Genomic DNA, 23,178 nt, shown 5'->3' on the forward strand with positions numbered 1-23,178 from the left:
CCCTAAAGCATTTATGGTAAAACGGTTTTTAACACGAAAAGGTAAAATAGTTTGAAAGTAAGTAAGAACTTATTGTCTAAACAATTCTATTATGCCATGTTTTTAAAATATATTAAATAATGTTGAAAACGGGTATTTTTTAAACTTGAGCAAAACGTTAAAAATTGAAGTTTGCATTTGAAATCAGCACTAAAACACCATTTATGATCGTATTTAACAGTTTTAAAAGTAAATGTAAAGGAAAGATTCGTATTTAGGGCATCTTTATCCTTGTTGTTTTGCTTCTGGTCCGCGATAAAAATATAATTTTGTCGACCATTGTTATTATTTACTTACTTTAGTTATACACAATTTATGTTTAATTTTTCAATGTTGTCAGGGATGGTGGGTACCTACTGTTTTAAGCCGAATCCGAACCGCTAATTTGAGAAAGCACTTTCCATGACAAGAATTACTTTTGGAGGATTTGTCAACTCCTACTAAGATAGGCAGTACCTGTGAAAAATACTTAAGATGGCACAGAGAGGGATTATAACCAGAGCCTCTGGCATGACGATGACAGTCCTATGTACGGAATACCCGTCACGCCACGAGACCTAAATTGGTTAATGTCTGGAATATCCTGACAAATTGCATAGTTTTCGAATTTTTTCAAGTCATCAATAAGAAGTTATGAGTTTTATAATATGACAACAACTCATTTTACACAAAACATCAAATGGAATTGTACAGACAAAAAATATGTACATAAATGAAATAATAAGTCCAGCTATTAGTTGATTTAAAACAAAGAATTGAATAAAACTTACAATCTACAAGACCAATCTGAGACAAGAAACGTATGTTTGTTTTTCTGAAGATTTCTTATTGGGTGGAGTTTTTTTTAATGAGGTCTTATTTTGTCACTAATCCGTACGGTATTATAACTCAACCTTACTTTAGAATTTCACGGTGTCAAATGTTTGCACTCTTATTATACTTTTATACTTTTATAGACTTTAATTGCTGGAATGTCACATTGTTAAGCTATAAAACTGTACAATTTTATTTTAATCTGTCAATATCCCTTTTAAAAAATGACCCAATTCGACTTCGTACAAAATGGGAGAATGTTATTATGAATATTTAAGAGTGTCACTAAGTGAATTTCTTTAAACTGGTTAATTACAATTTTAACTTTCCTTAAAATATTTAACTTGTATTTGATTTATAGAAATTAATAAGTAAACAAATTTGAGAAAGTTAAAAGAGAAACTAAGAACTTTATATACATACCTTACCTACACTTGTTTTCATTAAGAAAATTGAACATGTCACGCACCTCCTGCAGTCAAATGAAACTTTTAACCCACTTTATTGTTTCGCTGATGACACCCTCAGCTTTTCATATTCATTTCTAGATTCTTCTCCTTATTGACTACTAACGGCAGCGTATTAAAAACTCATTCAATTCTTATCTTCACAGCTTTTTCCAATGGGAAATCAAAACCGTGTAGAATTTATTGCTTCAAATACTCAATGATGTCTATTATCGCAAAAGAGTAACCCTCCTCCAATGCCAATATGTATCGGTTGTACTTACATCGAAGAGACTGAACAGCTTTCAGTTCAAGGTATCAGCGTCATCGAAATCGCCAAAACAGCTGATAAGTGTTCAGGTTTTCTCCGCCGATGCTTGAAGTTTTTTACCTCATATGATATGGCTATAATTTACAAAGCTTTTATTCGTTCAAAACTCGAATATAATTCTCATATTTAGCCAGGTGCCATAATAAAGTATTTACTTCAGTCTTTTGGATAGAATTAAAATAAGAGCGTTGAAAATGGTAGGAGATCATACTCTTGCTTCTTGTGAACACCGCCGCCGCAAGGTCTCATACTCTCATACCTATTATTACCTTATCGTTACTTTTATAAAAAAAATGCTCAGCTGCATTCCACCTCTCAAACTATTCAACCGTAATACCGTTACTTCTAGGAATCATCATCACTTTACCCTTGAACTCAATTTCGGACGTACTTTTAAGAACAGGGATTCTTTCTTTTGCCGGACTAAACGAATGTGGAATGCTTTACCAAGCAAAATATTTCCCGCTCATTTTAATGTACAGACATTCAAAACCATGAACTAGAATATCATATAATTCAATATCTTAATGTAACATTTCTTAAATTAATCGATATCGCAAAGTTTGGGCTCGTGCGGATCAGATGAAATGACTTGAATACAATTTTAGTGCACAAACACTCTTTTAATCTTTTTTTTTTGACAACTTGAAAATAAAAAACTTCATATTAAAAATAAAAAATCGAATCCAAAATAACACTAGAGCACAACTGTATGCATATAACATAACAAATAGAAAAGATATAAAACACAGGACTTGTTCGCATGAACTCGGTCATGTATGCAAAAAGTCTGTTCAAAACTATTTCCTAAATTTTGAAATTTTAAATGTACCTACAAAAAAATGTGTATACATTTTTTTCATTTTAGTTTTAAAATATTTTTGGTATGCAGAATTTTAGAACTTGTTATTAGACGTCTTACATTTCAATTTTGTAAGACAACGATGACCCATTTTCAAGACATCTAATTTCGAAAAAAATAAATATTTTTTTAAAAATCAAAAACGAAAACAATAAAATGTTCGGTCATCAAATATTATTGAGACAGTATAAGCCAAACTAAGAACAAACATTTTAGGGAAGATTTCTTAACCATTTTAATGTCATGTTTGATTAAAATATCGAGTTCGAAAATATTTGTTACGAATGTCAAACTGGCCATGTAGCTCCTTTATGTCGCAAAGAAAAATTACAAAAAGTTTAAACTATAATACAATAGATAAAAAAGAAAAATGATAAATTATAAATTATAATAAAAATATTATAATTATAACTGCTTTTCAAAAGAAACGATTTTTTTGCTATAAACTGTCAAAATCCATTGATGGATTAAAAGACCTCTAAAATAATACCCTAAAATTCACGTTCTTAATAAATTCATTAAATTAAAACATGAATTATTAAATAGTTTCTTACGTCTTCATATTCAAAACTGTTAATTTATTTACTACTTTCCTTACTTCCCGTAGGAAGTTATTGTAATCGGTCCGATTTGTCGAATTGAACATTTTGACATTCCTCGCCGTTTTAAGGTCCCTAGAAAAGATTTTAAAAAATGTCTGTGCGTGTGTACGTACGATGGTACGTCTGAACGTCCAACTTACCGTTTTTTTATAAATAAAAAAACTGAAAAAAATATTTGTGACCTCAAAAATTGTATGAACAAAAAATGATTTTATCTCCAACAAAATTTTGAAAAATACTCAAATATCTTTTCAAAAATTTGGGATAATGGCTTCAAACTATTGTATTGTATTGTAATAAATATTGTTTTCAATTTTGGGTAAAATTTTGACATTTTTATTAGGACTTAGGACAAATTTACTTTCGACTCAAATATCTTTTCAAAAATTAAATATAGTGGCTTCAAACTAATTTTATTTCACAGAAAATATTGTTTTCGACATTCAGTCATTTTTATAAGAATCCAACTGTCTGTTGATTCATAAAAAATTATAATCCACACAAAATTGGTAAAAATTGGTGTTCGGTTCTCGATATCTCGTGAACAATAGAAGAGTAATTTCAATTATCCAATTTATAGCTTTTAAGAAATGCTACTAAAATTGGTGAAAATTGGTTTTTAACTTAAAATCTCGTTTACAAAAATTGCTAAATATTGTTGTGATTTTTAAATCTTTAAGAATAATTTAAACTGACAACTTTCTTAACAAAACACACAATCGGTAGACGGGATGAGAATTTATCAGTGTGGGTCGGCCAGCCTTTTTTAATAAGTTTTCCACAACTTTTCAAAACAAACTCTTATTTGCAAATGAAAACGTCTCTTTGCATTTTACTGAAAAGCTTTTCAAAATTCTAAATATAATTTTAAAAAGTTAATTGTTCGTTGAAACAAAAAGAACGAATACTTTTGCAAACTAACAAAACTTTTCACTTTTCAGAAAAGACTTTGGTGAAATTTGAAATTTGCAAATGAAAAGTTTAAAGTTGCAAAGTAAAAAGTTTTTGGTGAAACAATTGAAAGTTATTATTATGGAAAACGGTTTTAACAGTTTGTTTTCCAAAAATGGTAACTTATATTTGGCAACCCTGGATATATGGCACCATTGAATCGGAACCTGAACCTGATTGCAAAGTTGTTGTTAGGAATAAAAGAGTATTTGACTCAGCTACGCGGGCGCGTTTTATCGATCATACCTCCATATAAGCGCATCTAACATACATATGTATCTATGCTAAGATAGGTAGAAAGGTACATATATGTGTCTATGTACAAAATCCTAGACTGGAATTTTTCTATTTAAAATCCGTACCTTTTATATAGAAGTACCTAGGTCTATATTTATGTATTGAATGTTCAAAAATGCAGGTCCTTGTTCCAAAAACCTGTTGTTGAGTTTGGTGTGGCTCAACTGAAGTCTGTTTAGTGCGGTGGAATGGAATATTGTGTGTTCTTGGCACAAGTTTTTCTTGGTTTGGTGGTGATGTGGTGAATTTAATGCTATTTATTTCTATTTTTACTTTTAGTACGAAAATGAGAGGATAGAAATAAATATACCTGCATAGGTATGCCTATATATTAGCTACAGACAAAATTGCGCTCAAAAATAGTCTTCCTGTATCGGAAGAATATAGGGAGTATAGATTTGCTGGATAGAAGAAGGGAAAAACTAGTTTTGTGTTTATTTTTATTTTGAAATGAAATATTGGTAGGAAGATCAAAACCCTTGGATTTATAAAATAAGTTTAGTTTAACAATTTTTAACATACATAAAACAAAACAATTATACATTTGATACTTGACTAATGTCACTACAATTCCTTTTCCTTGCAGATTCAATAACGACAGTTCAAAGAAATAAACATGAAATTCCCAATATCATTTCGGGAAATGGAAATGGATAAAAGCAAACAAGAATGAACGACGGCTATGAATCATTCCATGGTTGCAACCAATGGCAATCAACTAAGTCCAGTGGGATCCACTGGACATCACTTAGTTCAAAGCACCCCGGCATCACCATTGCATCAACAGCAGCAGCAGCAACAACAGCAGCTTCTTCTCCAACAATCATCATCAACAACCAAAGTCTCAGCATCAACAAAATCAAATCATGGTTCGCCATCTGTAACCGGAGTCTCATCATTGCATTCCCCATCATCAGCAGCAGCAGCAGCATTATCTGCCTCAGCATCTTTGTCTCCACAAATAACACACTCATCATCATCGTCATGCAGTTTGAATGCAAGTCAAGCGAATTGGTCGAAAAATAGTTCAATTTCAACGTCTGCAATTTTTAGAAGCGGGTGTTCCCGAACAGCAGCAGCCTTATCGACGACTACGACGACGACGCCTACAGCGACAGCGGCGGTGAATTCCTCTTCCAGTGCAATTTTAAACGGAAAAGTTCCCACCGTAGCCACATTTAGTTTAAATAGTAGTAATAGTTGTAGCCATATTAACAATAGTAACAATAATAATAATAATAGTGCCAATAGCTTAATTGTGGCTAACAATAATAACATTAGCGGCAATAGTGGGAACAGCAATACGAATAGCAACAGCAGCAATATGCCTGGACGACATAGTTGGGATCCTGGACGAATTGGTGTGGAACATCTGGCGGGGGCTTTGAGTCCCTTTTGCATAACTGACGCAAACCACGAAATCGTTCGACCAAAGCCAAGAAGGTAAGCATACATGAGTCTTTTTCTTTTATAGTTAATAAGTCTTTTCTATATCATCTTAATATCAATTACTCACAGTCAGGGAGGTTGAGTTGGATTTTTTGATTTTTGACAATTTCGACAAGGGAGTTTTAAAGTTTGTGTTTAAATATTTAAAATGTCTCGAAGCAAAGAAAATAAACAAACCCTTAAAAATGTTTATGGATGTGAGAAGTTTTTTTCATTTGAAGTAACTTGGCTCCTTATTTAATCGTTTTTGGGGACTTTTCAAAATACAACAAATACCCAAATACTGATTAAATAGAGATGTTTAATCTAGTTTGTAACGCACGGATGTACGGGTTTTTCAAATAATAACAGAGCGATAAGAAGTTTTCTACTATAACGACTTAAAAAAAGAAGTGAACGAATTGATTCACCCAAAATATCTCACGAACCAATAACGCTTTTAACTTATGTTAAATATTGTGTTATACATTGTGGCGTCACGGAAAACTCATTCAATTTAATGTTGTGGCTAAGAATTTAGTTTTATTATAAAGATAAGCGTAAGACAAGTAACCTCATTTGCAGTTCGCTGCCTCCACTCCAACACAATGTATCGAGAACCAATGGCAACATTGCCAAGAAATAATCAGAGAAGCTGTCTCTGACGTGCTGCGTTTCAAACACAGACCAACAAGAATTCTGTTGAGAAGTTCAAAAACAGAAATAAAGTTCGAAAGTTTTATGAGTAAGCGAATCGAAATTCACAAGTACATGACGAAAGTGAAAACATTATAGTGAAACCGCAGTAAACGCTAAGGATTTTGAAGGACCTGCAGACTGTATAACGGCAACAACGAACCGAATTCCGCTGTCAAGCAGGATGATCCATTCAATGTAGACGAAGAAAGCCAACAATCCCGTCTCCCCGACTCAGACGAAGCAAAGATTGCCATATCTAAGCTGAAGCAGATGGCTTGTATGCCGAGTTCTTCAAATAGCTGGAAATAATTTGGTTAGGAGCATGCATCAACTTATTTTTAAGACACTGTCGGAAGAAAACATGGCCGATAAATGGAACGTCAATATTGGTTTCCTGATAAAAATGCAGATCCTCTAAACTGCACCAACTATAGAAGAATCACTCTACTTAACATAGCTTAAAAAATCTTGTCTGCCGTAATATGTGAAGGTCTAATGGCTGAAACACAAAGACATTTCAGTTTAGGCTTCACCTGGCGTTTACGAGTTCAGCCATAGGAATTCAATGCATGCAAACACTATGAAGCTTCAACCTCACGTTTCATTTGACAATCGTAAGGAAATAACGTAATGTTACGTAATTTGACTCCAAAGTGAAGCTCTAGTTCAAATTTGCTGAACATTTACTTTGTTTGGCAGCTCAACAGCTGTAAAAAAGTCAACAAACAAAATACATTTGCTTTTGGAGGGATTTACATTGGTTATTATAGGCTGTGTAGGCCACATCCGCGATAAAAATAACGCAAACAAAGCCGAAGCTGAAGCGTGTTTGTTTTTCAGCCAAAAAGCCCATCTCGCAACAACGTGATAGGTTCTTATCAGAGTAATTTTAGACAATGATCAGTCGATTAAATATGCACATTACGGCGCATCCTGGGAAAACCCATGCAGAGATCTCACTAGAAGCACTATTTTTTAAAGCCTGTTGAATAACTGGCATATGCTGATGACATTGACATTATAGGATTCAATAGGGCCTTTGGCAGAGGCGGTAAAAGTGGCGCGATCAATTGGAAAGTGACCCCATCTAACTTGGAGTGCACAGCTGGACAAATTTAGCTTGAGACCGAGCTAGATTGAAAAATTTCTTGGGTGAGGCCTTAGTTCACACAGGATTGTAGCGATTGTTTGTCATTGTGTGGTAAATATAATTTCGGAAAAGTGGTCTCCGCGGTCCTAATTTTTTACCATTTTACATCAATTGAGGCCTTATGTCAACAATAATGCGTTTCGGGCTTATCTGCTTAGACAAGCGACACAAAATCTCACAAAAATATTTCAGAGGTGTTGAATCGGACGTTCTTGGAGGTCATACCAGAGGCCCACGACGAAAGATAATTCGCTCACCTTAAGTTTTCATCAGTTAGTTGAATGTTTACCGAAATATTAATTTGTTCGTTGTTCAAAAGTTAGTCTATTTATTATGAAATGAAAATAAAATTGAGCATAAATCAAGTGATAGCTGTCAAAAAGACCAACTCTGAAAAAAATAATGCCAAACAGAAAACCACACATCTAAAAAATACACCTGTTGGTTGGGAACATTCTTTCAAAAATTTAACTGTCAGTTTTTTTCTGTAAAAAAAACGAAAACCTCTTCAAAATACTACTTAAATTGCTAAAAACGGTTTTCGCTGCATTAAAGCCCTCATAAAAAAACATCTACATATCTACATATTTTAAAGACGAGTTAAAATTATAATTTGGTCTTCAATTCCACACCTCCAAACAATGATCCATAATTTGCAACTTTACTGTACAGGTTATTAATATCCCATTCCGCAAGTCCCACGCTTTCCAATTAAATGAAGATTCATTTACGGCGGCTTGTGCTCTGCTCAGGCTCACCTGCTTAAAGACAGATCATTGGCCTTTTGCCAGTTGCTGTGGCTGTTTCTGTTTGCCATCGTCTTCGTCATAATTTTTTAAACAAAATTATGTACATCTTTAGTTGATATAATTTATTATTTTCTTGTTTTCACTTTCAAGAAAAATGTGAAGTAATTGTTGTTATCGTTTGTATCGTGAATGGAATTGTGGGACTTGGGAATATTTTTGCAGTATTTAGATTAATTTCCATTGTAATTAATTATTGTCTTTTCATTAATAGCTTCAGTCAGCGGTGGTGGCGCTCTCGGAGGCAGCCAGCGGCATTTGCGGCTTCTTGGATAGGGTTATACATGTTTTGCAAAAATTATTTCAACACATTTCAAGTGTTAACATTTAAAAAAAAAATGTAAATAAAATAAAAACAAAAAAGCAAACAAATATTTATACAAAGGGATTGTTCAGGAATTTTAGATTTTATTTCCCGCACTTGGAAAAAGTAAAAGTGAAAATAATTATGCAAATATGCTAAACTCTTACGTAGATATAGGGTTTCCCTTGACATCGTGCTTTTTTGAAAGAAGGAAAATAACATGACATGAGTAATTTAAGGGTATATGTTCGTGATTTTGCAATGTTGAGCGCATAAATTGTATTGAAATTACGTTAACGGCCGTTTTCCCATCAACTCTGTACAAGATCTTAAATAGAAAGGTATACATTATAGGCAAGCATACCCTCATGTTATGTTTGCTAAAGTTGAGTTGAATGCCCTGATTATACAACGATGAAAGCCAATACCTTTTTAAGATCTTGGGAAACTCGAAAAACTAAACAGAAAATATTTGAAATAAAAATAAATTATTTTAAAGTCCTTATGATAACTTTTTTAAAATGTTATTCATGTCAAAGATGATGCTTTTCAAAATAGAATACCAATTAAATTAAATAAAAAAGTTGTACTTTCGTGATTTAAAACTCACATAATCGTTGTAATTTAATACATATACTAATTGGTTTTTGCCTGCTCAATAAAAGCTCCATTATATGAAAGCCTGTTTAATTTTGTTCTTGCGTTTTTGTTTAGACTTATTTGCTTTTAATTCTTGACCTTCTCTTAACTTCAGAAGCCCCTTGCAAGTCTTTTTTTCTTGTTAAATTGCAGCAATAGAAACCTATGCAATCCATTAAGGAGTAGTGTAGGTACCACAATAGACTGTTCGTGAAACATTTTTTAATTGCATTTCGAAAGATGAGTTTTTTGTTGAGTTGAGCATTGTGAGTCTTCAAAGAAATTAGCTCATTCGAAAAAGTTAACGAATCGTTTTTTGTGCCAAGATCTTTAAACGTTTCCTTAAGAAATTGTTTAATCAAAGTTTTAATTCGGTAAACAGTTATTTTTCCTCTCTCTACTCTCACTTTGGATTTTTAGGCAACAGACTTTATCTTGTTGGTGTTGTTTTCTTGCAGGAATAACTAAAATAAAATACTCTTGCAATTCATCGACAGCACTTTTGCATCGCTATTAGATTTTAACTAAAAGCCAATAAATATTTTGTAATACTAACTTGATACTTGCAAAACTTCGAGATTCCAATTAATAATTGATCAAAAGAATAATGCTGCGGAATCAACTAAAGATAAAACTTATATTTTAATATTTTTTTTAATTTTTAAGACATAGCTTCGAATATTTTGCAATTTTACTTTGACAGTTTAAATTTCAAACTACATCGTAGTATTTCGGTGGCCAGTTCACATTGTCTCCTCGTTGTAATGAAAATAAATTGAGCAAAATGTCGGATCGGTTAATCACGAAACAGTCTGAGATTCTGACTTTACAATATCGATAAGGTCATTTGTAAAAAACGTACTAAACATCACGCCATCCTCGGTTCCAACGCTAGTGTACAAAAACACTCCCTATTACTTACAGAACGGTTTGGTGTTAATTTGACGTTACTAGAGTACTTCTGTTCTTGATAGACGAATCTTCTTTCACATTTTGTAGATGCAAGAGCATTGAAAGACATTGACATACACAAATGCTTTGCTCAGAAGATATGCTCTTCAACGCTGCCAAAACCATTGCGTAAGCTGCAAACCGTCTTTCCTACTCTAAAAGCCTTTTTCCGAGCAGATAGAAAACAGCCCAGCCTGTCCCTAAAAAAGGCAAATATTCCCCCCCCCCCTCCAATCACTGATTAATTATCAAATGGGGTGTCGCAACAGTCCGTTGTGAACCAGGGCCTAGTGACTTACAACTCTCAACCATTCCTGTGTGCGAGTACTGTTGTCAGGAATGGAAGGGACCTACAATTTTAAGGCCGAATCCGAACGGCTAATTTGAGAAAGCACTTTTTCATGACAAGAATTACTCTTTAAGGATTTTTCAATTCCTCGCAAGAGGCAGTACCCGCGAAAATTATTTTTTTTTTTTTAATTAAGGTGACAGAGGCAGGGATTGAACCCAAGACCCCTTGCATGACAGTCCAACGCACTAACCATCATGCCACGGGTACTACTATTAATTATCAGCTTAACACATATCGCGCAGAAGTACAGCTTTTTAATAATCGGAAGTATGACTTTCGTAGCAATAGGTCCCCCGGATGATTAAATGTTTTATTTATAACCGAACAGATAAGATATTCACTTGAAACGCCAACACCTGACAGTTAGCCTCTTACACTTGCTGCCCTTTTGAAAATTACCAAAAGGATTTACGCAAAGATTTACCCTCTCTTATTTGGCAAAATGATTCTAGTGAGTTCGTTTTTCTAAGCTACCAAGACATAACAAATTCACTTACTTCTTAACCTATGGTATTGGCTTAGTCCATCTAAGTATTGATTTTTCTGAGTAACACAGCCACCACGATACTCTTACAAGGAGGGCATCCCATATATGTTTCATTGATTGACCAAGGGGTTACAATATATCTCGTGGTACCACATCTACAGTGGTGTGTTAATTTAAGTCTTTAATGAAGTGACACCTTGTAACGAACCCGCTTGGGTGTAAACCTCTCCCTTCCTTACTACCATTACAATCTCGGGCTACAAGCTCCCGGGGCTGATCCTGGCAGCATAAAGGAGAGGGTGTCCAGGCCACGGTAGCTTGGCATGCTTACTTTCGCACAAACTAGCTCGCCGACGCACGGGGGGTTCTTGCTACCGCAGCACTAAACGGGGTTACGACTTCATGCCATGTATAAATAAAATTAAAAAAAAATGGAGACCCGAATTGTCCATGTGTTGGGGAGAGTGATTCCTATAGAGGGGGAGGGTCGTTGATGGAGTTGACCCTCGGAGGATTTGCCCACCCTTTGTATCCGACGGATACCACCTTGGCTACTACAACCTAGGTAAGATAACCCTAGAAGAGGTCGCCCGGCTTCATGTGGGACGCAATCCACCGAGCTTTATCTACAATTAACATCATTCCTTAAAATGATTTTTACTTCCACTTTAGACTTATTTTTATATATGAAATACAGATGACAATAGCCATTCGATTTGTATATTTACTGATTTATATGTAAGTAAGACAAACCTCTAACCCAAAAGCAGGACCACAGTCCTTTGTTAACCATCTTTCGCAAGATCTAATCTTGAAAGGAAGCCAACCATAGCTTCTTGGGTTCGCTCACAAGTAGAAAATTTACTCAGTGCAGTTCTAAGCTGTGCCTTTTTACTTTTTGGTTTCAAGTATTAAATTTATAAAATAGATGCTGTTGTTCCGCAGGGCTACCTTTTGGCTCCAACACTCTTCCTGATAGTCAAGGCCGCTATCCATGAGTGGCACTTGCATCCAGGAAACTAATCAACTCGGTATGTGATCACAGATCACCTCTTATGGAATGATCAATTACTCGATATTGGCAAAAATGCTCTTAGGCGCTAAAGTGCTTCCCCGACGACGATACAGGAAATTTTGCACTCCTTCTGATCCGCCTGTAATTTACAAACCCTTCATTAGCCCAAAACTTGAATATAACTCGCATATTTGAAGAGCCCTTAAAGAAAGTTTAAGCTTTTTGGATAAGATCCAAAAAAGTACTTTGAAAAAGGCGATAGCCATTACTCGAACAACGCCGCAATGTTTCATGCCTTTCATTGTTTTGCAGATATTTTTACAAAGAATGTTCTGTCGAACATTCTGCCCCAAAAACAATTTAGCCGTAATCCTGGCATTTCGATAAATGTTTTTCAGTTTACCCTTGAGCTCAATTTCTTTCATACTGTTAAGTATAGAGATTTTCTGCTTTCTCTCCCATTTTAATATTCTCTTCTTAAATCCTTCCCTATTTTCGTTACACTCGCACTGTGATTAAACGTTAGCATTTTAAGGGTATTAATAAGTCCTTAACAATGGATTCATGCATAAATATTTTGGGGTATTCGCGTGATAAGGGTGTGTCCAAACCAAAGAAACATTTCAGGAAACATTGTTTTCTCTTTATTTACTAATTTTACTAATAATAATTACTAATTTTAATTAATTAAAACATTTCTGAAATGTCTCGCAATTTCCAATTTTTGTATCCAGTTTATGCACAAAATCTTTGTCAACATAATATTTTCGCAAATTTCAGATATACATAGCACCGGCTTTTTTGATTTTGTTTATAAAATCACTTACGCACTTACTTACTATTTAAATGCTTATGGGAAACAAATAAAATTTCCAATTTCGAATGGAAAAGAGAGAAATTTTTTAGAATTGTTCCTCTGTTTTTGAAATGTTTCTAAAATGTTTCTTTTCCCTGGACAATCCATTAGAATATACGAGCTGGAATAATCAAGAATTAAACTAGCTTTGAATATACCATTTATGACATTTAGAAATTTATAGTAACTTCATTGAAATAAAAATGCTAATCATGCCTTAATTAGTGAAATTCTCTTTTTAACATCAGATCACAGCATATCAACCTAAATTTGTACACATTGTAAATCTAAACAATATTAAATCTCACGCTTAAACGATCAAAATCATCATGAGACATATTTTTCTTTTTTTGCTTGTTAAAGAGAATTTTAATGTTTTCAAATCCCTATTCTATTTAACTGTCATTTAATGCTTACCTGCTTACCTATTTTAAATTGTTCCTAAACAAAAGGCAAGAAAAAGCTGTAATTATTTTTATCTAAACATCAGTTGAGTGAAATTTAACAAGGTCGACATTGTTTTTAATAACTATTTACATCAACACGCTTTTGTACTTGAAAATCTCCTTTTTTGTGTTTTCATTTTAAATTTGACCTCATCATAAATAAATCTAACCCAGTATAACATTTCCAAAAATGTAGTAAGCTTTCATTTTCTAATATCGCGTCAGTATAAACATCTCCAAAAAAAATTGGTATTATTGACCAACTGACACAGTAACTGATTTAGAAACCGCTTTAATGAAGTATTTGCGTGAAAAATATCTCTTCAAGTCGTCGTCGATTGGGGTACTTAACTTAGTCCATTTTCCGCTTGACTTAGCCATTTTTTCTTAAACAATAACTTCTTCTCTTTTATTATTATTACATTAATTGCTGACAATCACTTATCCGAATCGTTTATCATTTGGTGTTCTTTTACGACTAAATCACAGAAATGAAACTAAAAATTAAAGTTCGTCATACTCGTATTGTTCAAAAACTATAAATTTTTGTTTGACTCATTTCATTAATGTTTTTGCGTCCCCATTCAGATTTATGACAGTAAGATGAACTTAACAAAATTTTAAAAAATTCGTTTGAAATCTAAGATAATGTATTTCACAAGTTCAATGTTCCATTTCTGCTTATGTAAGTTTTAATCAGTCAGTCGGTCGGTCTTTGGTCTAAGGTTTTTTGACGTCTCTCGTCGTGTTGCTCAATTATAACATCACAACAAAATTATAAATTTGTAAAACCTGTGGTTTTTATTTTGTAAAAGGAATTGAAAAATAGCCCACAATTAACAATTTTTTGATGTTTCTGCAAAAGTCTCACGATGATGATGATGCTGATGACGACCGACAACCCATTGGCTGGTGTTGGAGATGGCGTTGTTGTTTGCCGCTTTTAAATGAGGTCAAACTATTATGAAAAATGTAACAGCACGACCAAATATTTGCTAAGGAAACGAATATCTACATAATCATTATTATTTTTAAATATCTACATTCATATATCCAGATTTTGTTTAGCAAAAAAAAGAATAAAGTAGGGCATAGTAGGGTATAATTAAAATTTTAATCAGCAACTTAAAAGAACACACTTTTTCTTAATGTTTGGATTATGGAAGTTTGTAATAATTGGGAATATTAGCTTAAAATAAATAAAACCATTAAAATTTGAATGTAATCGGTGGCCCGTCATCCTAATAAATGATACAAAGTAACACAAAAATTATGTTAACGTGAGAATTGGCAACCATTTGTTTAAAGTTGCAATAAACTGGAATAATCATGGATTAATGATGACCCATGTTAATAAGTTTAAAATTCAGAAAAATAACAAACTTATGGGTTAAAAAAAACCGTACATATATATGGTAACCCTTTAAATGTTAAATGTCAGCTGTCAGATCGTGTGCTTTTGATGGCTGAAACACAAACACGCTCTAGCTTCCGCTTCGTCTGGGTTATGCTGGGCCTGCTTCGCGGTTTATTTGAATGACACTTCCAATATGACATTTTTAAAATGGCACTTCTGTCATTAGCAGCTGTTATTTTCTTCCAAAATAAAAAAGAATGTGAGTTTTGAAATCGAAAAAAATAAATTTATCGCGGAAATAACTTTACACAGCCTATTATAAATAATGGGAATCCCTCCAAAAGCAAGTGTATTTTGTTTGTTGACTTTTTTACAGCTGTTGAGCGGTCAAACAAAGCAAAGGTTCAGCAAATTAGAACAAGAGCTTCCGTTTGGAGTCACCTTAGGTTATTTCCTTACGATTGTCAAATGAGACGTGAGGTCGGAGCTTAATATTGATAGCAGGCATTGAATTCTCATGGCTGAACTCGTAAACGTTAGGCGAAGCCGAAGCTGAAGCGTGTTTGTGTTTCAGCCAGGAGTTGCTTTTCCTAATTTATGACAACATAAATGTCAAAGCACGCACATTTACATAAAGGCACATTCACATTAAAACATTTTGATATTTCTTTCATAAATTATTCTGCAGGAAAAGACACAAATTCTCAAAACAAAAAAATAAAATGTCTATAAATTGAGATTTGACATTTAAATTAATGTCACCCTCTCAATACAATACTCAATACTTTCTCGGGGCACAGTGTGACATTTCGCAAACAATAGAGCACTTCATGTTCAATTTAACTTTTAGCTTCCTTGGGATCCATCTAACACTTGCTTAAAATGAATCTGAGGATATTAATAGTCTGTTTAGAAGATCTATGTTTGCGTCGATTCACGAAGTTTTCGGATGAAGAGTTCTCTTAATTTTCTACTGTCTTAATTTCTGACTTCTTCAGCTCAGAAAATTGGACGATTAGAAGAAAGCAAATGGCAATTATTTGTTTTCCACGAAACAAGATCTTGTGTACTCACTTATTGGTATTAATATTAACCGTCGTTTTTTAGATAAAGTTCCCTTGTTTATGATACAATGCTCGAAGGCATCTAATTCAATTAGAACCTTGACTCAAAAGTTTATAAAATGACATAAAACTTGTTGATCATTTCAATGTCGATACTTGTTATTTTAACAGTTTTTACCTCATCTCTAAAAAAATAGTTTGGCCCTGTACCCATCATTCGTATTGCTGAGTTGGAATATCAACCAATATTCCAGCTTCACTTCTATATCTATCTTGAACCCTTTTGAACTTTTCTTCAGCATCTTAGTCTCTAACCTTGCAAACTTTCACATCCGGTCTATATGCAATGTAAAGAATACAATTCATAATTCGGATCCAGGATCCAAGATCCAAGAGTGAAATTGACTTCATCCGAAGGACATTGCTACTTGTTCCGAAGACTTCTTCAAAACTCGCAAAACTCAATTTAATAGGTCTGCACTATTTTGATGATGATGGGGCTGGGTTTTGCCAAAGTACTTTTTCCGTTGTTTCCACTGAAAAGATTTTCATCGATATTATTACCTGATGAAAATTTTTGTTTGTATGCCTTATAGTGAGCATCATTCCAGCCCCATTTAATTATAAGGGATATAACTTTCAAACCTGTTTTCAAATCATCAACAGAATTTAGCACGTCTCTTTGAGCTAAGCATACAAGCTTAAAAATATGATTTAGTGAGCTTTATAAAATACACTCTGCCTCTTTGTGTTAAGATGGTACTGAATTAGGAACAGTTTATTCAATTTCTTGAGTATAATTTCTTATTTAATTGTAGAAAGCTTGTAAATTTGTTATAATTGCTAACGCTTCTTCTGAAGACCTTGAAATACAGCCAGAAGAAGTGTTTTCCATAGTTTTTCTTACAATTCAATCTTAATAACGATAAAATATGGCAATAATCTTATTTGACTTAAATTTAAAAATAATCAAACCCCTGTTTATAGAACATATTGAACATTTCTTAATTTCGATAGCGATGTTTCTTTTTTCTACCCTCAAGGTTTAGTTCCTTTACAGTTGATATTTCTTTAGCACTAAACGAATCTAAAAGGTTTTGGATTTTTGTCTTGCTTTTTTCCAGCATTCATCAAAGCTTTTTCTTGGTCTTCCAAACGATTTTATTAAAAACAGTTTGAGGAAGTTACACTCAAAAATATATTAGTGTTTTCAAAGCAATATCGATGGTGACCACTTTTGGCCATTTTGTCGTCCAAGCAAACGTTTCTTAGGGTTGTTTTTATTGACTTAATTTCATTCTCAGAAAACGTAGTATAACCAAATCGAGCTCATACAAAAATAAAAGCGGTTGGTTTTGATCTTATAAATCGATACATTGCAAAGATAATCATTTTCATTATTAATCGATAAAATTGAACGAGAACAACGAAGTTTTTGTTTGTGTAAACGTTTTTGGAACTCAAGCTTTGCTTTAAATTTCTGCATTCTCATCACCTCCATTTCAAGGCTGTGCCTTGAGGTTTCATCCAACATCGTCTTCTGAAACTCACTAATTTTTTCATTGGACCTGTATGTTTTCTTAAAATGGTATTCCATTTCTTTTTTGCCTCGCTTCATAGCCTCAACTGCCTCTTTAACCTTATTACAGTGTTCTTTTTGGATTTCAATTTCTCGTTCTAAAGCGACGTTACAAGTTATGCCTTTTTGTGACTTTTTTGTAGGACGAGGAGTTGAAGTTCTGTTTTCAATGATCAGCTGGGAAACCAAAAGTTAAAGCATCTGGGTATTCTTCCACCAATTCTTCTAAGACACAAATCCGTATCACCGTTTCTTCCAACGCAATTAATTTATACTCCTTGTTTGGCCTCCACCGGTTGTTTTTTTGTCTTTTGTTTTCAGGCATTTTCTTCCTCACGTACTTTTTTTATTTTAAGAAAAACCATGAATCAACTTATCACCTTCTTTTTTCAATTCAGAAATAGATTTTGTTGGTGGGCCGAAACTGTTAAGTTCTTTTTCTACTTCTTTCCAACATTTTGATACAACTTCCAATTTTTCGAATATGGGAACAAATCCATGGGAGTTCCCGACAATCCCTATTATGTAACGAAACATTAAATTTAAGTCACTAGCGTCATTGGTTCGGAAGATATTTTCGGTTGACAAAATTTTTAAATTGTTTTGTTAAAAAAACACCTAGAAAATTTGTTTGAAAGTCCTTTCTGCATCTTTTTTTGTTATTATGTGTATAACAAAATTTATTTCAAATCGATATCTCTTCTGGTTCTTGAGATACGGATAACGAAAAATGGTGTAAGTTTTAGAAAAATCGAGTTGACAGTTTTTTCTTACAAAAACTTAGACCTTATTGTGGGTACTAAAATCTGGACTCCTATCTTGAAGGCTTTGACTTTAAACGTATTTAATCTTACACAAACAAAATATTGTTGTTAACGTTTGGTAAAATTTTAATAAATATTCAACTTGCTGCAAACAAAATTGGTTTAACGTCTCGAATATCACGACAAAAAACATAACCTTCAATGATTGCATACTTTTTAAAAATCTTAAACTGCCATTAATTTATTTAGTACCAATTATAAGTTATCAGTGTGGTTGCATTCTGGCCTCTTTTCATTGTTTAAATTGATATTTTATTCTCATACAACCGTTATGGTTCTTTACTCCTGGCCCATAGAAATGGTTGGCAGTCATAAGTGGCTATGCCCTTATTCTTAATAAACTGTTACGCCATTAAATTTATATTATTCCACTTCGAATCAGTCAACGAACAATCTTTGATGCAACGTGAAAAGTCATTAAAACGTTTCTTCTGATTACACAGAATACACACCTCAAAAAATGAATCATCGCATCACAAAAATTATATCTATCTCAAAAAGTCTATAACAACAAACAAAAACTACCATTAATGGTTGCCCTCAATTCGTTGACATTAATCAAATATTTAACTATCTACATTATTATGCTTTTGAAGCTTTAACTCCCAAACAATGAGTACAATCACTCAAAAAATCAAAAAAATATATTCCAATATTTTGATGCGGGTCAGAAGTCACAACCGTGCGAGCACTAATCGGCTTTATCGCTTAAAATGCTGCCCAAATGTAAACCTCTACATATACGAGTACAAATCAAATTCATAGAAACGATTCTTTATAGAGCCTAAACCATATCAAATTGATTTCAAGCGCATTTTGAGTTCATCACACTTTTGTTGAAGACACCACACCATCTTTCCCTCAAATCAAATCGGATAAAGGTTCATGAACTTTATAAAGATGTGATATGATGTGATGATGATGTCTTCTGTTTTTGACCCTAGACTTCCATCCACATCCATATTCATTCATATCAAGGTTTGATTTCAATCACAGTTTCATATTTGGAATAATTTCAAATGTACACAAAGAGTGCAATGATCAGTAATTTCTCCTACACATACGTTTTTTCTTTATCTGCACCAACCTCAAGTCCGTGGCAAATGAAAATAATTACCAGCGAAAATACCTTTTTCTTAACGACTTTACCTACGAAAAAGACAGAAAAACAAAAACAACACCAACTGAAAAAAGATGAAAACGAAGAAAACCAACAAAGGTTTGTATAAGACTCAAAACATCAGCCCAAAAGACGTAGGAGAAATGTGAGAATATTTTCCTCCATTGTTTAGAGAGACTTTTGTACGCATCGGCTTCACTATTAAACCTATACCTACCTTTGCAATAGCTCTGGTCTCTGGAACAATGAGATCTAAGCCCCTTCATTTCAAAAATACGTACAATAACCAAAACCAAAACCAAAACTTCCCACTTAGTAAGTAAGTAAACGCGATCACTCCAACAACGACCTCCAATCTGGAAGTTTTAGTTTTGTTCAGAACTCGACCGCGTCAAGACTTACTTACCTTGAAGTCCATTTTTCAAAAGTAGTGTTGTTGTTTTTGTATATTTCGTGTAGACCTACGTAATTTTATTTTGTTTGTTTGTTTAAAGGATGCCATAGTTCGTAACTTTTGTTTTCTTAGAGTGTTTTTTGCTTACTTACTTTTGTGTTGCATGTTTTATGAGGTTTTAAGTGCGGCAACGACTTACAATTATTTTCAACTTCCCTTTCTGGGCCTCACTCAAACTCAACTCCAACTCAATTCATCCGACACGCATCGCTAAATCTACAAATCAAAATCAAAAATCCACAGCCATGGACGACTTTTCACACAAGTTTCGAGGCAGAAGTTAATTGATCGTATCGAGAAATATATACCTTACCTACCTATAAAAATTTCGTTCGTTCGTTCGTTTGTCCGTTTCGTATCATGACCGGAAGGAGTTAATTGTGTCATTATATAACCGTAAAAAAATAGCAACCATTATCGATAGATAAGACGGGCGTAGTGATTGCGCGAAATGTTAACCCAGTTAAAATTCGACAATTTGAATGATGATGTATTGCTCCAAGGACTGCGATTGTAGTTTGTGTCGGGAGCTTCGCAGCTTTCGGCCTCAAAAGTCGGATAAGAAGTTTAAGAAAACCGATAATTACGTCGTCGGTAGTGAGAATTTCATTTTGAAGCGTTGTAATATTGGCGGTCAAGTAGTGCAACAAAATAATAATTCGAAATTTCCAAAGAAGTCGGTTCCACCGGTGCCGCCACCACTTCCATCTTCAACAGCTCCTGCTCCATTGATTTCTTCAACTGCAACGGCTACTGCAGCAGCTACAGCTGCTGGTTGTAATAAAAACCAAGAACCTCCATCATCTGCTGAAAATGGCTCCAAACACAAAGTAATAATATACTTTGGCGATTCAATAGATAATCGACAAAACAAAGATAGCTGCTATCAAAATAATAATAATCGCAAAGTTGATGATGGTGCTGGTGCTGGCCAAGGTAGTGATTTAAAAGACTTAATACATGCGAGTCGGTTATGCGATGAAATAGTGTTAAAGACGTGCGAACCACAATTAACGACTTCACCTCATTTACAGCCTTCGTCGGTGCCGTTGCCGTTGGAGTTGCATTTGTCTTCGACACCACCAAGACCAACTCCACCGCAAAAACCATTGCGGTCGTCTCCGTTTAAATGCTTAAATGATGACTCTAGCTCAGAACTTCCATCGTTTATTGAAAGCATAAACAATGGAGTAATAAACATACGAATTCACGGTAATTACAAAACAGCAAATGATTTGGTTGCAACATTATCGACACGAGAACGCAACAATAATAATGTTAACAATAATTCGACATCGACAACCAATAGTTGGGATATTCGATCGCAAAGTGAAGACTCGTTTGATTGGAGTTTTGTTCAAGAATGGAGATCTCGACATGGAAGGTAGTTATATAGTTTTGAAAAACTAATTTATTTTTAATGAGTTGGAATTTTCACGTTAAAAGCAATAAAACAAAAAAGAATCTAATGATCACCGGCATTTGTTTTAGCACTTCTGCGAATCACCTTTCTGATTGGCAATTGCAATTTCGGATTTATGGAAAAATCAAATTCGTGATTGTAATCTGACCTAATATTATGATGATAGAGAATGCGAAAAAGGTAGTTTTCGCAAATTCATCTCTTTTTAAGTTTGTAGGAGTGAAAAAAAAGTAATTTTCTAACTTCTAACCAATTGTTTTCACTTTCAGTGTTTGTCGAAATTTGGATTCTTATATTTTGACCAATTGCTCGACTTTTAGGATTTTAAAACTGTTTTTAAGTAGTAACTGACTTTAACGAACAAACAATTATGAATCAAGGTTCGGTCCAGATTTGTTTATATAGGGGGGTAACATATTTAAAATAAAGACGAGTTTTTGAAAACCGCTTAAAATTTTTTTTTAAAGTTCTGTAAAAGAGGCTGACAAAATTTAAATAACATAGTGTGTATCTTTATCTTACATTTTATACATACATATTTCAAGGGTCAAAGTGACAACTTAAGTTATTAAATTATTTTAGAACATTGTTGTTCAGCTATTTGCATTTGGATGACTCCTTTCATATGAAAGAATTTCGAGAATCCAACAGTTCTATAAATATGAGAAGGGTTTTTGGTGCTTTTAAGACAGAAATGTTAGAAAATGTATTCAAACGGATCTTTTTTTCAAAAATAATGTATGTATTCTGTTCTTGTTGACATTTCTATAAGAAGAAATCCAGAATATGAGAAAGTTTGCAAGGAAAATATGATCTTTTTTCATAGGAATCTGTTTTGAATAATTTTGGATTTTTTTTGACGTACTGTTTTCGGGCTCAGTTTTCGGGAGTCTATTATTGATATCGTTAGTAGTACCCGTGGCATGATGGTTAGTGCGTTGGACTGTCATGCAAGGGGTCTTGGGTTCAATCCCTGCCTGTGCTACCTTAATTTAAAAAATTAATTTTCGCGGGTACTGCCTCTTGCGAGGAATTGACAATTCCTTCAAGAATAATTCTGGTCATGAAAAAGTGCTTTCTCAAATTAGCCGTTCGGATTCGGCCTTAAATTGTAGGTCCCTTCCATTCCTGACAACAGTACTCGCACACAGGAATGGTTGAGAGTTGTAAGTCACTAGGCCCTGGTTCACAACGGACTGTTGCGCCACCCCATTTGATTTGATTTTGATTATTGATATCGTTGCCAGTCTACATACTTGTAGATTGCAGCTGGTGCTAGAGGACAGATTCTAAAAACAAATACTGTTTTTCGCGAACTTTTAGAAAATATTTGATCTTGTCTTACAAATTTTAGAGAGAAAAATTAAAATTGTAGGTTCTTGAATTTAAAGTAATAGGTGCATATTTTTTTTTAAACTTAATTAAAAACAAATTAAGGTAAAAAACTAATTTAAGAAGAGACTTTATTGTAGCACTCAAAAATTACAAGTTGCAGAATCTCTTTTTACTTCAGTTCTCAAGAGGTTCCAACCCTTTATATTAAATAAATAGATATGAAAATTTAATTATATTTTTCAATTATATATAAGTTTAACAAATGTGTCACTTTTAGTGTTTTTGGGACATTTATATTTTTGAATTTCGTGTTTAAATCTCAGTTCCAAAGCAAATTCACTTCAAAAAATAGCTTTCTTTAATTTTGTAAGATCTTAAAAGTTTTTGTTTTCAATGGAAAATCAAATTAAAAAAAAAAAAACTTTAAAAAAGCCGTGGAACTGAAGACGAGTTTCAGGAATTAAAAGACAACTTAATATAAAATTGGCAAACTTCAGAACCTTAATATTTGCTTTTTCTCTCAGAAAAGATCGTAGAAAATAATTCAA

At 33.5% G+C, this 23,178-nt stretch overlaps 1 protein-coding gene across 2 annotated transcripts in view; it reads left to right on the forward strand.

The window, feature by feature from the left end:
- LOC129938393 (ankyrin repeat and BTB/POZ domain-containing protein 2) overlaps positions 1-23,178 on the forward strand; it is a 62,039-nt gene that overhangs the window by 29,164 nt on the left and 9,697 nt on the right. The window contains exon 2 of one of the 2 annotated variants that reach the window (XM_056045927.1): positions 4,928-5,784. In XM_056045927.1, coding sequence (XP_055901902.1) covers positions 5,024-5,784 — 761 coding nt within the window. In that variant the 5' untranslated portion in view covers positions 4,928-5,023. Of the gene's footprint in view, positions 1-4,927; positions 5,785-19,770; positions 21,257-23,178 lie in introns of those variants that run through there. The other variant, XM_056045926.1, reaches the window with a different exon arrangement.

The sequence above is a fragment of the Eupeodes corollae genome, chromosome 1 (genome assembly GCF_945859685.1).
Source record: "Eupeodes corollae chromosome 1, idEupCoro1.1, whole genome shotgun sequence".
NCBI classification, from domain to species: Eukaryota; Metazoa; Arthropoda; class Insecta; order Diptera; family Syrphidae; genus Eupeodes; species Eupeodes corollae.